Source organism: Perna viridis, chromosome 5, assembly GCF_037379345.1.
Source record: "Perna viridis isolate PV_CMFRI_1.1 ecotype Kerala chromosome 5, ASM3737934v1, whole genome shotgun sequence".
Classification (NCBI taxonomy): Eukaryota; Metazoa; Mollusca; class Bivalvia; order Mytilida; family Mytilidae; genus Perna; species Perna viridis.
In genome coordinates this window covers 47,613,986-47,628,267 of record NC_142449.1, presented here as the reverse complement: position 1 = coordinate 47,628,267, position 14,282 = coordinate 47,613,986, and the positions used below count along the sequence as shown (strand labels likewise).

At 33.3% G+C, this 14,282-nt stretch overlaps 1 protein-coding gene across 1 annotated transcript; it reads left to right on the top strand.

Annotated features, from left to right (window-relative positions):
* Nucleotides 1-6,796: 6,796 nt before the first annotated feature.
* On the top strand, nucleotides 6,797-13,505 carry LOC148617998 (ciliary microtubule inner protein 1-like). The gene is made up of 3 exons (XM_088585712.1): nucleotides 6,797-7,135; nucleotides 9,013-9,094; nucleotides 12,591-13,505. Exons 1-3 carry the CDS (start codon nucleotides 7,053-7,055, stop codon nucleotides 12,840-12,842), a joined length of 417 nt encoding a protein of 138 aa, XP_088441838.1. The 5' UTR covers nucleotides 6,797-7,052; the 3' UTR covers nucleotides 12,843-13,505.
* The last annotated feature ends 777 nt before the right edge of the window (nucleotides 13,506-14,282 follow it).

Sequence of the window (14,282 nt, the reverse complement as noted above, 5' to 3'; positions counted from 1 at the left end):
TATTGTTTCTCTTCTCTCTGCCTTGGTGGACTCGAGGTAGCGTGTTCGCACTTCGAGTGTTGTGGGTTAATTGTTCGATCCAAAACCCAGTCACACCACAGACTTCATAATTAGTAGTGAATGAAGCACGAGGCATGTGGCAGAAAAAGTAGGGAGTGTTTAATTGGCTCAGAGTCAGAATAAAATATCAGAGTGGGATGATAGACACACCTACCTACAGGTTGTTGTTTCTGTGGGCTAGCACAACAAAAACCCGGCTCAGACTTTCGCACTAGTACGAAGCAGGGTCCGTTTGATTGATCACACGTTAACGTCCTGAAACGCATGAAATATCAGGTAACAAATATTACACCACAATCATTCAATCAATTTTACTTTGAGCTCCCCATTAAACGCTATTGTATCCTGCTGTCTTTTTCATCTTCAGTTCTTCGGACGTGACATATAAGAGCAATTCGGTAGGTGTTTCTTGAAAAGCAGAGGGCGCTCACCTTACCGCGCCAAGACCATGCACTCATTTTGTGGAGCAAGGGGTTTCTCATTTACCATTGTTTATCTGTTAAAGGTTTTATTTCGTGCTCTATGTTGAGTGTCATCATTTTTCCTTTTTAGTCTTTATCCCGGTATTTATTCTTTCGGTTAACGCTCGAATCTTGGCTTCCATTGATTACTCTTTCATCATTAGACAGAATAAAATCTAGAAAATAATGATACCTTGACTAATACGACAAGCCTCGCAATACCTCACCAGTTTCAAAACTATCGGCTACCAAAAAATAATTTAAGAACAAGAACCAGGAGAAACGGCAGGGTCACCTTTTTTTCAATCTTTTTAGAAGCATCAGGTTACTTTTGTCACATCACAAAGTCTTTAGATGCCAAAAACTATGACGGTAGACTAAATGTGGCATTGTTTTTGTCGGGCTGACCCTTTTTTAATAAATAAATGAATAAATAAATTAAATAAATAAAAAGACCAGTTAGTACTACCATAAACATATTTAACCTATTTGATTCGTATGCAAAATTATAGAAAAATAAATGTTAAATCAAGGAGTTGCAATAGTGCTGTCTTGGAGTTACGGAGAGAACAAAAAGCCAAGCTTTGAAAATGTCCAACTCTGCTGGTTCTTTTCACAGTAAAACACTTCAACACGATCTTTAGCAATATTGGAAATCACTTTCTGGCCTTGGCACAAGAAACATATAACACATCTCCCAAAAATGTTATAAATGAGGAATTGGATAACGTGTTTATTTGTATAAGCTTAACTTTTATATCCTCTCCGTATTTTAAGCTGGTGCAAATCCATCGAAGAACATTGATATATTGAGATGTTATTGAGAAATTCCCAATGTCGCTTTCTGATAATTTTTATATAACATTATATACATTTCGTACGGCTGGAACACCTGGGCTTTTGATCCATCTCCTTTTTGAATTCTTTTTTTTATGTTAACTCTTTACATGTAAGTACTTCTCCGTCAAAGAATCAGGCAAAATGTATATAAGGTGTGGCACATGAAGGAAAAAAAAGCGCAGAGATTTTATTGCACTAACCAATTAAATATACCTGATAACCACCAGAAATAACCATCAAAGTGCTTGTAAAATTTGCCTTTTTAAGATATTGATAGGTCAAATTTAGCTGAAATGCACTACGGAAAAATGACGGGAAAAATTTTCCGCACTCTTTCCCTATGTAAGCAGTCAAAATCTACGTCATAGATGCTTCAGGATAAACTTAAATAATTATTGGGTTGTTTTCTAGATGTAATGAATATATTTTAGGCAAAAATGACAAAATTGGGGGAAAATGATGTGGCACCCATTGGCTGATTCTTACACAAAATGGTGCTTATAATAACATCATATCAGTACATTCCAATAAGTTCTACATAAGGGACGTTAGCTACAAGTTTAAATTTGGGGAAAATGTAACGGAAAGATTGATGAATATATAAAACGACGAAGTGAAAAAAAGCTGTGTAAAAACGAAACAAAAACAAGAAGAGGTCAAAAAGAAACACAACATTAAAAGTTTATGTTGAACCGCAACGAATGTTCCAACAAATACTGGAAGAATGGACTAGGTGCACCGGTAAGGTAATTGTTGTGCAACAATGCCAGGTGGTACATATTAACATCTACCGTGAGAGAAATTAATAGTTAAATGTGTAAGATAAGTTCATGACCAGCCGTCGACTGCAAAGCGCATTTGTTAATTGAACCATTTACCATATAGCATACATGTAAAAGTTAATAATTTAGAAGTATCTTTTTGATGAATGTGGTAATTGTAATTAAAGGGTGAGCAAGTAGAACATGTATCCAATACTATCGTTGGTATGGCAAAAATACCAGTGTTTCAACGCTGATAGTGAAAAGAGAGATAACCATGATGCCAAAACGTCAGAGGTATTTTATTACCTAAAGTCACTGCGCTTTACATGCCGAATTTTACTGTCTAAATCTGTTAAACAGTGCTGAATGAACAAAAAAGTGAATTATGTTTTGGCAGAAGCATCAATCGTCTATTAAATGAAGTATGTTTACATTTGAAGCCGTTTGACATACCAAAGCTTATTACCTTATTTACGTAACGAACTATCATCGGAATCTTAATTCTCATTTCGTAAGATGTTTCCTAATTATGCGTGAATTTTGTGCTTAATATAGACCCTTGAAAGTATTTATAGACAACTGGGAATGGCAATTAAAACTCTTTTTGTTATCTATCTTTTTTCTTTAATTCGTTTTCCAGTTAAGTCCTTGACATAAATCTTAAAGCAGTCAACGATATGACACGATATAACAGCCGTTTCTGCAAAAATTCGTGTTCTCTATATACCGGCGTCCACGAAACAGGACAATGTTCTCTTGTCTCTTTTAACGTAAACAAAAACCACCACAGAGCAAATATTAAAATAATTGTTTTACCTTGGATGAAAAAGAACTCGATGCATTTTAACATTTTAACAAAAAAATCAGAATTTAACAAGAGAACAAAACATATAAACATACGAAAAGCGAAATGCGAACTCAATGGCAGTAAGGAAAACTTTCGGAAAAAAAGTTTATCCGGATTAATATTTTTTGGCAAGTTATCGTATTTACAAGACATTATTCCTTCTACACGTTATAAATTTATCGCTAGTATTAACAAAAACATGTGTTGTTTGTGTTAAATACAAATGTATTTTTATTTTGTTCTTACTAAATGTAAATTTAACTTAAATTTGATTTATGCTTTAAATGCATGTTAAGAAATAAGTTACCCTCTCTTAATACAAAAAAATATATCATTTTTTATCAATTTAGATCGAAGATCAGAATTGATATTGCAGTCGCCAGAGCCTTCATATTAGATAGCATCTGAAATTATCTTAGTGCACTACCGCATGAAAATAGTCCCATTGACACACCCCATTAAGATTCAAATGCAGTCATTTGGTTCAATATATAGATATTTCTAGTATATCAAATTAAATTCTATACTACATGTATTTACGCCAATAAAAAAAAACCAACACTCAACTTTTACTGCGAACTAAATATGCTGATTAATTTGGTTTGTATTAACAATGATCCAAGTAAATATTTAGTTGACCTTTAATCTCACCAGTATTTGTTTATTTTTTATGCATTTACCCGAATAAACCAATCGTTCATTACATTTTATTCAACGTGTCGATATATTTAAGTTGCCGACAAATGCAATATTCTTAGACGCACAATAAACCATTTGATGTTTACATGTAGCTAGAAATGTTAACCCTTTGAGAATAGTCATCATTCATAGCAATGAAAAAAAGCAATGCTGAGCATCAGTTGAAAGAACTGTCTTCATATATTTCATGCAGGTCCTGTCGGATCCATATATTTACAAAAAGGGGGCAGTGATACCGATCAAGAAAATTATATTAGTTTCCAGGCAGGGACTACACTCCCTGTTTCAGGCTAATACAATGTATTTACCGCTCATTTTTTGCTAAGCTTTCAACAAAAGGGTAGCATAACTCCCGAAACCATCATGATTTATCACCCACTGTATCGTGTATTTTTATTAAGGTCATCGCCTCGTGACATCGGAAGTCCTGAGATGACAAATAAAAATGAAACTTAAAAAGTTTGCTTATAGACGATGGCATATGAAATTCGATGATGGATTTCTCAGGAACAGTGTCAGTCTGTGGTCTGGTGATATTGCTTTTTGTAAAAATAATTCTATTTACATGTAGCTACTCAGCCATGTGCTATAATGATAGAGCTGTAGGTGCTTCATGGCCTTAAAAGTGCATGACGAGTGTTTCCTGCACAAGACATAATTGTTGAAATATTCTAAGACTTAGGCGTTTACGTTAATGTACGTTTCTCTGGAATTAGGTGCCCAGAAAATAAGCGCTTTTACACGATGAATCGCGAATTTTGTTCTGTGTTTATTAAATTCTTTCGTGACCAGACTGATGAATTCAAACATTATTCATAGAGTTCAATATTAACCATTTACAACAATAAGCTTGTGTTTAGATGTATACGTTTGAATTGGATCGCCGTTATTTCTGTTTATCGCCGCTTTTATCCCATATTTTTTTTTCGATTTGACGATTATTTGAGGCGTAAAAATTCAAATGATCGACATAAATTGATTCAATACACGAGTACATTGATTTTATTAAGAGAGGGTATAAATGCGCATTTATAGTTTAATCTGAATCGAATGGCTGATGAAGTGGAAACCAGTAATGCGTCAGAAAGACAATAACCCTACAAAAGCGGTCTACGGGCCTAAAATGAACGATGAGAGGTTTCCGAATCTTTATTACATTTGGGTGCGCATTATATATGAACATAAATGTGAAAGTGTCTTCAATGTTTATACCGATTCTATATACACTGGAAGAGGCGAGCATCTGTAGTCGAGAACAAAAATATTTCATGAATTATTATCGACGGCGTTCTTCTCATCGAAAATATGGGCTCAGTTTTGCAACAATCTTGTGCTAGTAATCCTTTTCTATCTTTCAATTCATTTTCCAAATTATGTAGTTAATTGCGCAAAATCATACAGCAATCTACAAGTAAGTTTGTTGTTATCAATTTAGATCGAAGATCAGAAATGATATAGCAGTCGCCAGAGCCTTTAGATTTGTAAAGCCTGATAGCAACTGCAATTATCTAACACTACCGCAGTAAAATAGTCCCATTGGCATACCCTATTTAGGTTCAAATGCAGATAGTTACGTCCATTTTATAGGTATTTCTAATATATCAATTTTAATTCTATTCTATTTACGCCAATAAATAAACTCAATAAACAACTTTTACTGCAAACTAAATAATTATGCTGATTAATTAGGATTGTACATTTGTATAAACGACGATACAATTAAAAATAGTTGACCTCTTATCCCATATTAGTACCTGTTTATTCCTATGCAATCAGTCGTTTACTATCGATATGTTGAAGTTGTCTATTTATTTTTAGACGCATGATATAGACAGAAATGAACACCCTGCGAAACTGTAAATAGTCGGAAATCTGTCTTCTGATATTTCATGCAGACCCTGGCGGATATTTATAAAAAGGGGCAGTGGATCCGACCCAGAAACTTACATAAAGAAAGGGGTTCCATGCTATCATGTGCCACTCATGTTTTACAAAAGAGTAGCATAACCCCCGAAACTATCACTCACTGTGTCGTGCATTTTCATTACGGTTTCCGCCTCGTGACATCGGAAGCCCGTAGATGACAAATAAAAATAAAATTTTGCTTAGACGATGGCACAGGAATTTCGGTAATTTTTTTTTATCGGGAATGGTGTCAGTCTGGTCTGGTGATATTGCTTCTTGTAATAACCCTTCTATTGTGCCATTTTAGCCATGCGTAAAGATAATAGAGCTGCAGGTGCTCTAGGACCTTAAAAGTGCGTGGCTAGTGTTGTCTGCACCATACGTAATTGTTGAAATTATATTCTAAGACTTTAGCGTTTATGTGCCTGGAACTAGATGCCTAAGAAACTAAGCACTTTAAATGACACATATGTGTCAATGCGATAACTTGTAGCACTTGAGCTGTAAAGTTTATCAACTGAGGAATAAAGCTAGTTGAGGGGAACATGTACCGTATCTAAGGACATGATTTATTTCAATGATTGTTGCGGTTTAAGTTTGAATGATTTGACAGACAGTACGGCCTGGAGGTGGATAAATTGTAATTCGACTTAAAAACATTTAGAAACTGGGAAAGGCCAACTAGTTGTTTGTAGTCCAATTACGCAGTATGTCAGAGAGTTTTGTGTTCATTCATCTAGGTGTTCCATGTAAACCTGACATCGAACCTGAATATTACGCAAACTGGCACACTGCTACAATGCATTATAAAATTTGTGTGTGCTTTTTTTTGTAATGTCCTTCATAATCAGAATGCAATTTGACGATTATTTGCGGCGTAAACATTCAAACGATTCATATAAATTGATTCAGTACACGAGTACTTTGATTATACCTAAGCAAAGATCATGAGAACAGTTTTATCGAATTCGTTCCAACATTAATATCCTGAACATCAATAAAACTGCACTAACGTTAAATACAAATTTATAAAATCAATTAAATGCATTTCCCACAGCAAAATTCACAGTTCCATTTTGTTGGCATATTAGTCAATAATTGTCTATTCATTACTCGTGGTTCGATCCGTTTAAATGTATGTTTAAGCTAAAACTGAGACATCGATCCCGGCAGGAGATAAAGGTTGTACAAAGCCTAATCAAACATTTATATTGTGCTGTTGTTTTATCAAAGTAGATTATAGATTATTGGGTAAAAAGAGAGAGTGATTTAACAGTAGGTTTTTGCCTATTTATCGCACACCTGAATGACAACACGTCGCTAAGGTGCGATACACAATTACCATATTCAAAGTCGTCATGACGCTTGCTCAGTCATCCGGAATACAAGTACACTTCCGATAAATTTATTGTTAAATATTATTTAAAGTTTTTAAATTTAGTTGAAAATTTATTATCATTGTCTTAACACGGAATAATGGCCACTGCGGCCAAGACTAATCAGCCTCCTGCCGGGAAGACGGCCGCCAACTGCAACTTTGTAGCTCAAGATCAAATTTGGTAAGTCAGCTTAAATTACTAATTAAATTCAATTAGTTAATGGGTTTCCACATTTCATGGATAACTTGATTAATATTAGTTTTTTCAATGTTTGTTAGTTTTTGATAGGCTTGTTTATATATTTTGCTTATCAACATTGAACCAATCTTCTGGTAATTGAAGATAGGAATCTAAATAGATATAAAATTACAGAAAACAGCTCCAAATGTGTGACAGACGGATGTTAAAATCTAGATAACCATAAAAAACTGTATCGAGTTTCTTTATTGGTCTGATGCGTCCGTATTCTTTTGTATTATAATGTTTTAAACCATATCTACTTGTTATGTATTGTGTGAATACAGATACATAAAATCATGGCAAACAATTTATTATTTACGGTCTGGCATTCACGCAGCAACGGTATTCTTTGTCAAATGTAACGTATATTCCACATGTACATGTAAATACGTTCTTCGAGAAAAAAAATCATTTAACACAGAAATGATGTACAAATGCACAATACACACAAATATAAAACACATTTGTGTATGGAATATAAATTGACCTTATTCATTGTTTTTGTACACGAGTTATTATACCGGTAAGCCGGGCCTCAATTTTATAGTGTAACTTCTATAACCTGAACCACGAATAAACCGGACACTTGTGTAAACCAACATCATCCTGACGTCTGTTCATACTGATATGGATGTGCCTTAAAGTAGTCTTGCTTGACCAGACCAACTATTAGTCAGAGTTCGGAGTTCGGTTTCAAATGTTTGACTATAAACGTTTTTTTTTTCTTCCAACAACGTAGATAATCAATCTTTAATTACTGAATACATGTAGCTAGCCTATTAATAAAATGACTCACTTATTCTTTAAACACAAATTAATATACTCCTTATTTTAATGGGTGTCGTGGGTAGGAGTCTTCTCCATTTTCACCCTCGCTGCCACTATGGAAATAAAAGGTTGAAAGAAAAAGTAGATAGAACGTCAAAAAAGATAGCTAAAACCCATAGGTAACAATAGAGACAAAGATGAAGTAAAAAAACAGAGACACAGGTAAAATATCATAAAACAAAATACCCAAACATCAAAATAAGAGGAGCAATTAGTTATAAACAAAAACATTATGACAACTTCCGCTTTATTTTAAGAGCTATTGCCCAATCACACCGGATACAGAACAAAATGAATACTATTTACTATATTCGGATACAAGTCGAAATTGTTTAAAAGGATTACACATGTACAGAATCAATATCGATTTGGTGTATACCTCTTCTTAATACATGTACAATACTTAAAAGTTCGATAACCGATTATAAAACATTACAGGATTATGAAACAATGAACAAGTTTCTTTTGAAATAAAATACCCCAAGATAAGGCAGACATGATGTTGTTAAATGTTGAAATGGCTTACACAGCAACCATTTACTGTCAAGTTTGTAAATGCAGACTGCGTGTTGTATCCAGCGAAATTTATATTCAACAGTAATAAATGCTGCATTGTGAGCTTTATCATATTGATTAAGTGTCATATACCGTTTTGAATTGTATTTAAATGAGTAAATAACTGTTAATCTTATGAAACTATTCAAGTACATGTAAAACGGAGCTCTAGGTTTAGGTGTCGATCTTTTTTGGGTTACATAAACGTACATGTATATTTGAATCAGCGTAGATTAAAACTTCAGAAAACTGTAATGAACTGAAAATAGATTATTTAGGGAAATTACCAGCCCTGTATGTGACTTATCGATACATGTCCGTTTGTCTGTTTTACTCTTTTCTTGTGTTTTGTTTAAAAGTTACAAACGAATTTTGATAAACAGGCCTTAGAACTCTTGGCATTAAATTGATTTTATTTCTGATTTTCATTTCAGGAAAGACCATGTACACCATGAAGAGACAGCATCAAAAACCTGGCCAAATAGCTGGGGATTCTTAACTACACCTTACGATGAAGTAAGTAATAAAAGGCCATTCAATTCACCTTTTGAAATCATATGAGAATTAAAAAGGGTGAAAAAAATAATAATAACTCGGTATATTCATGATATCATGGACGATAACTTTTACTTGGGTAATGTGACCTGACACTCGGAAAATATCCGAGAGACAATAGCTAGTAACCATGGCAACCTTTATAGTCCTTTTAACTAGTAATTAACATCTGTGTCAGAAACTTAAGCACAGGATTTTTGGTCATGATATTTTCTAAGTTTTCTTAGACGAGGTTGGGGGATGTACCTTCAGTTCGTCATTTTCGAACTCCAACAAAACAAGACAAATTAGCCTATTTTTGGGCCATTGTAAAATTATATTTAATGTTCGTACCAATCCCATACAAAAATAGGTCTTCCCAAAGAAATGTGATCTTCCTTTTGTCGTATTAACTGTAGTGGGGGTTCCCTCTACTATCTGTTCTGAAGTTTGCTTTACATAACTGTCAGTTAAATCGAAGTTAAAATACAATCAATGAAAAGATTTACGAACATTTTATGACGCCTGAACAAAGGGAATTTTTAGTACAGCATTAGGACAGTAAAACATTCAATGGAATAAATTTTAGGTCGACCAATATTATTGATGACACAGTTTTGTAATATTTCAATACGATTTTTACATCTGTTAGAAACTTAATTGCATCATAAATCATTATTTTCATTATTGTAACAAAACTAATTTCACCAAGCTGCGAACGTCATGGCAGGAAACACCCTTTGTAACAGTAAGAAATATGTTTAAGAATATAAAAAAAGAACTTGCAATGGCTTCGTGATTAGAGAAAATTATATGTCTATTAAATTTTCTTGTTGCATGACCAAGTATTTTCATAGGTTACTCCTTAACAAACTTTTATGTATGAATGTTGATTTTACGAGGTATTTAAACTCGAATATTTCAAGTACTATTTAAAATTATATATACACAAATTATTAAGGTCTCAAACTTTCTGTTTGAACAGTGAAGATAGTCTAACTCAATATTAAAACCCGATTAGACTACATGAATTGAGAGTTTTACAACCACGTATAAAATATACAAGATAAATACGATATTGGGCGGCGATATTCGGAAAACACACAAAGCAGACAGACAACAAGGACCAGCGTAAACTATTATAGATGTAGCAACGGGGTCTAAAGAAAAACAGATCAGTCGAGGCAGACTTAATACATGTAGCATTGCAAAACTATTTTCACAATATCTCTCATTGTTTCAGCTTTAATATAATTAAATTCCAAATGGATAGGTCTACGTCGACAACAAAACTACCACTGTCCAAATGTTTTATCAACTATACGCTTAAACTATACGTATAAGTGGACATCATTTGATTTTAATGACTGCTTTAACTATTTTTTAACGCTAAAGAAATGTTCCCGTATGTTTCAATATTTTAATTTGATTCACGACGAATTAGACAAAGTGACAATATTACAACTAAATCAAAGTGACCAACAGACATACCGACAAATGCAGTTGAAAATTTGAAAAGTCCCGGCCACTCAGTTTAAGTCGGAGCATCAATTCTAAAGACTTTGACAACTTGCAAAACTTCAGTTCATTGACAGATGAAAAAGGTCAAAAGGGTCAACTGCCTGGCCATCATGATATGTAGCTTCGTCCAATGATCTGTCAGAAGGGTTTACATCCGACCACGCCGTTGAGTTTTGACATATTATTACACATAAAAATGCTGACATTGAAATATCTTATTATAAACATTATATATTTAAAGTACATATATCTATTTTAGTGATATTTTTAACTGATTATGTAATAGCATTTGCTTCATTAAATGGGCGTGTAATCTGATTGGCAGTTCTACAAAGCTCAAACTCTGGTTGACAGTTCTACAAAGCTCAAACTCTGATTGACAGTTCTACAAAGCTCACAACATGTCCATATAATAATGCTACCATGCCATATTCCTTAAGACCTTTGTACACCAGGACGGACCATTTCAATCTTAAACGACTATACATGTATGAAACAATTTGATTTTTTTTTAGTTTCTTATTCATTCTATGTTACTTTTCTCAAGGTTTACTTTACTATATTTTATGTCTTTATCTACGATCTTATTGATGTTAGCGCAATTACGTTTGATTAAGAAAGAAATGAATGAATTTATTATTGTTTTACCACGGGCAAGCCATTCATGTCGGTTTTACCCCGAGCGATAACGAGGGGTTAAATAACAACATAAATGACCAGCCCATGGTAAAACAATGATAAAAGGGAGTTTCTGTGATTAATTTCGATTCCAAAAGGACTAGATTCTTCACATTTTTGAATAGACGCAACCTATGTGTTGCACGAAATGTTTATCACTTTTTTACCATGGCTGTGTTCTAGAGCTTTCAAATACGTCATAATAGAATATGAAATAGAACAGCGGTTGAAAATTTTCTATTTGATAGATGTTAGTTTAAAAATTAAGGTGATGTCGAGGGCATCGTCTTCTATAAATTACTTGCTTTCTACAAATATACATTTATATATGTTAGTTTGATTTTTTGCTATGGGAGATGATAAATAGGATTTAAGATATTCCATTGGACAAGGCAGATAAAAGAAGGACATGTACAATGTACCCGTCCAAAGTGCACACTCAATGCATACATGGATCGCATGACTTATTAGGCCTATGATCTTACACTTTCTGAAAAAATATCCGATTGCCGTTTTTAGTTATCTTAAAATGAAAGTGCATATTGAAAAGAAATCACATGCACAACAAAGAGAAACTTATTGAACCTGACTTATCTCAATAAAATATCAACCAGGCGATCAGTACCTTTAGTACATAATGAATATTCCATTATTCGTTTCTTTGTAGTAATTTGTAGGTTATAAAAGTGGCAACAAATCTGATTAAAATACACTCAATCAGTATGGTTGGCTTCTTTGTGAAAATATAGGTTCACTGAATATTAAACAAGACTTAAGAGACAATATTCTTTTTACAGGCTTGCCAAGTCAATAACGATTTAATCTAATATCAAAATGATCGAAGAATTGAAAATGTTTTACGTTATATTTTAACTGCTAAATGACTGGTGAGAAATGTTAAGTAGGCCCGCGCATGAAATATGCTCCCGTCTTTTTAAGAAACGCTTGTCTATATTATCAAGTTAACACACATGCAGTGCCTGATAATACGGACCAAAATCCACTTAGCTACTGAAGTTGAGTACACAAGTTGTGTTTTTATATCAAATATCTGGAAAGTCCGATACATTTTGTAACAAACGATGAGCAAACATAATAGGTTGATATAGTCAAAGAAGCGATCTTGGTGCATCAACAAAATTTTGACAGACGGACGGACACGATCTTACCTTTTTTAACCGCCTTGTAACAGGCCAAAAATAGGCCTACTGTAGAAACACAGACCTGTAATTACAGATCTATAAAAAGAGTAATAAAAAATTGTTCCATTTAATTACAGCTAATGAAGGATGAAATGCCAAAAAAGGAGAAATCGAAACCTGTGAACGTGTTACAAATAAGGCCAGTAACGCCTGTAGAAGAATATATCAAAGTTGAAGCCTCGCCCTCACCATTCCCAAAAACAACAGCGCAGACGGTAGGATGGCGGTCAACGTCTAAAGCGCATGCGTTAGAAAAGTATGGCAAATATGCAAAACCAAAAGGAGGACTTGTAAGACAATTGAACTGGCCAACAGAAGCAATAGATTAATAAAAATGGTGCTGTCTCAGTGAATAACTTTATTCCTTTTTTTAACTGATGCAAATGTTTTGTTTTGTGTTATGATTCATAAATATCAGTATTACATATGTGATAAGGTTTATTTAGATTTGTTAAATCTGTTTTTAGTCAAGCAATTTCTAGAAATATTAAGACTTCGAATAGAGAGACGGCACTCAATATTACATCAAATGCCTAAGACAGTGCTATAGAATTTGTACTAAGGATTTTTATTATCTAATAGTTACTATATTTATCTATTTGCAAATTGTGCAATAATATGTATAATGTATACATGCATTTCAATATGATATGCTTTTAACATATAATAGAGATGCTAACTTTATCAAAATGTAATTATGTGTCGTGATCAAATAATAATTAAGTACTTCGGTTCTTAGATTTTTACAAATTTGCTTTAAATTTTAATTTTCAAATTGAATTAACTTTCATTCGAGTAAATCAGTAATAAAGGTTTTATTACTAAAGCTTAGAATTTGCAGCAGATTACTGTGGCGTCATTGAGGTACGCTGACAAACAAGCTAGCTCAAATAAACAGTATTCTAAGGGAATGTGATTTTGCATTTTATAATATTTTTGATATTGTTTTATGCACGTATCTTGATAGATGGGAATAAAATGTTACAAACTTGTTTAGCTTTGTTACGATATATTTCTGTTATATTTTGTACCATAGCATCAAACGTAAAGACTAGAAGCAGTTTACAATAAAAGAAAGAAAAAAAAAACCCTAAAAAACAAACAAAACAAGAGGCTCCCAAGAGCTTGAATCGCTCACCTGTTAAATTTTTGCCTTTCAAGGGCAATCAAGGGCAATAACTCTAACAAAGAGTTGTCCGACTATGACTTTGGTAGGACTTATCATAAGGATCATTTCATCAATTGAAAGTTTCATTCTATCTATTATAATTTTCAAGATATTGGCTGAAAACTGTTGAAAACGTAATTGTCTTTCAAGGGCAATAACTCTTATATGGAGTCATCTGACAATTTTGTTCCCTGGAGACTTTTGTAGGCCTTATAATAAGAATCATTTCAGCAATTGAAAGTTTCACTCTATCTATCATAGTTTTCAAGTTATTGGCTGAAAACTACTAAAAAAGTCATTGTTCACCTCTCAAGGGCAATAACTCTTACATGGAGTCGTCTGACAACTTTGATCCCGGGAGACTTTTGTAGGTCTAATAATAAGGATCATTTCAGCAATTGAAATATATTTGCTTAACCTAACCATCTTGGAGATATATGCAAAAAAAATACTCTCTGACATACATGTTCAATTTCTAGTAACAGCAGCCATGTTTTTTAACAGATCAAAAATCCAAACATTCATTTTGTTTAGGATCGATACCTTTTCATTGAATTCTGTATAGTAGTTTCTGAGGAGAAGATTTTTGAAAGAAATAACT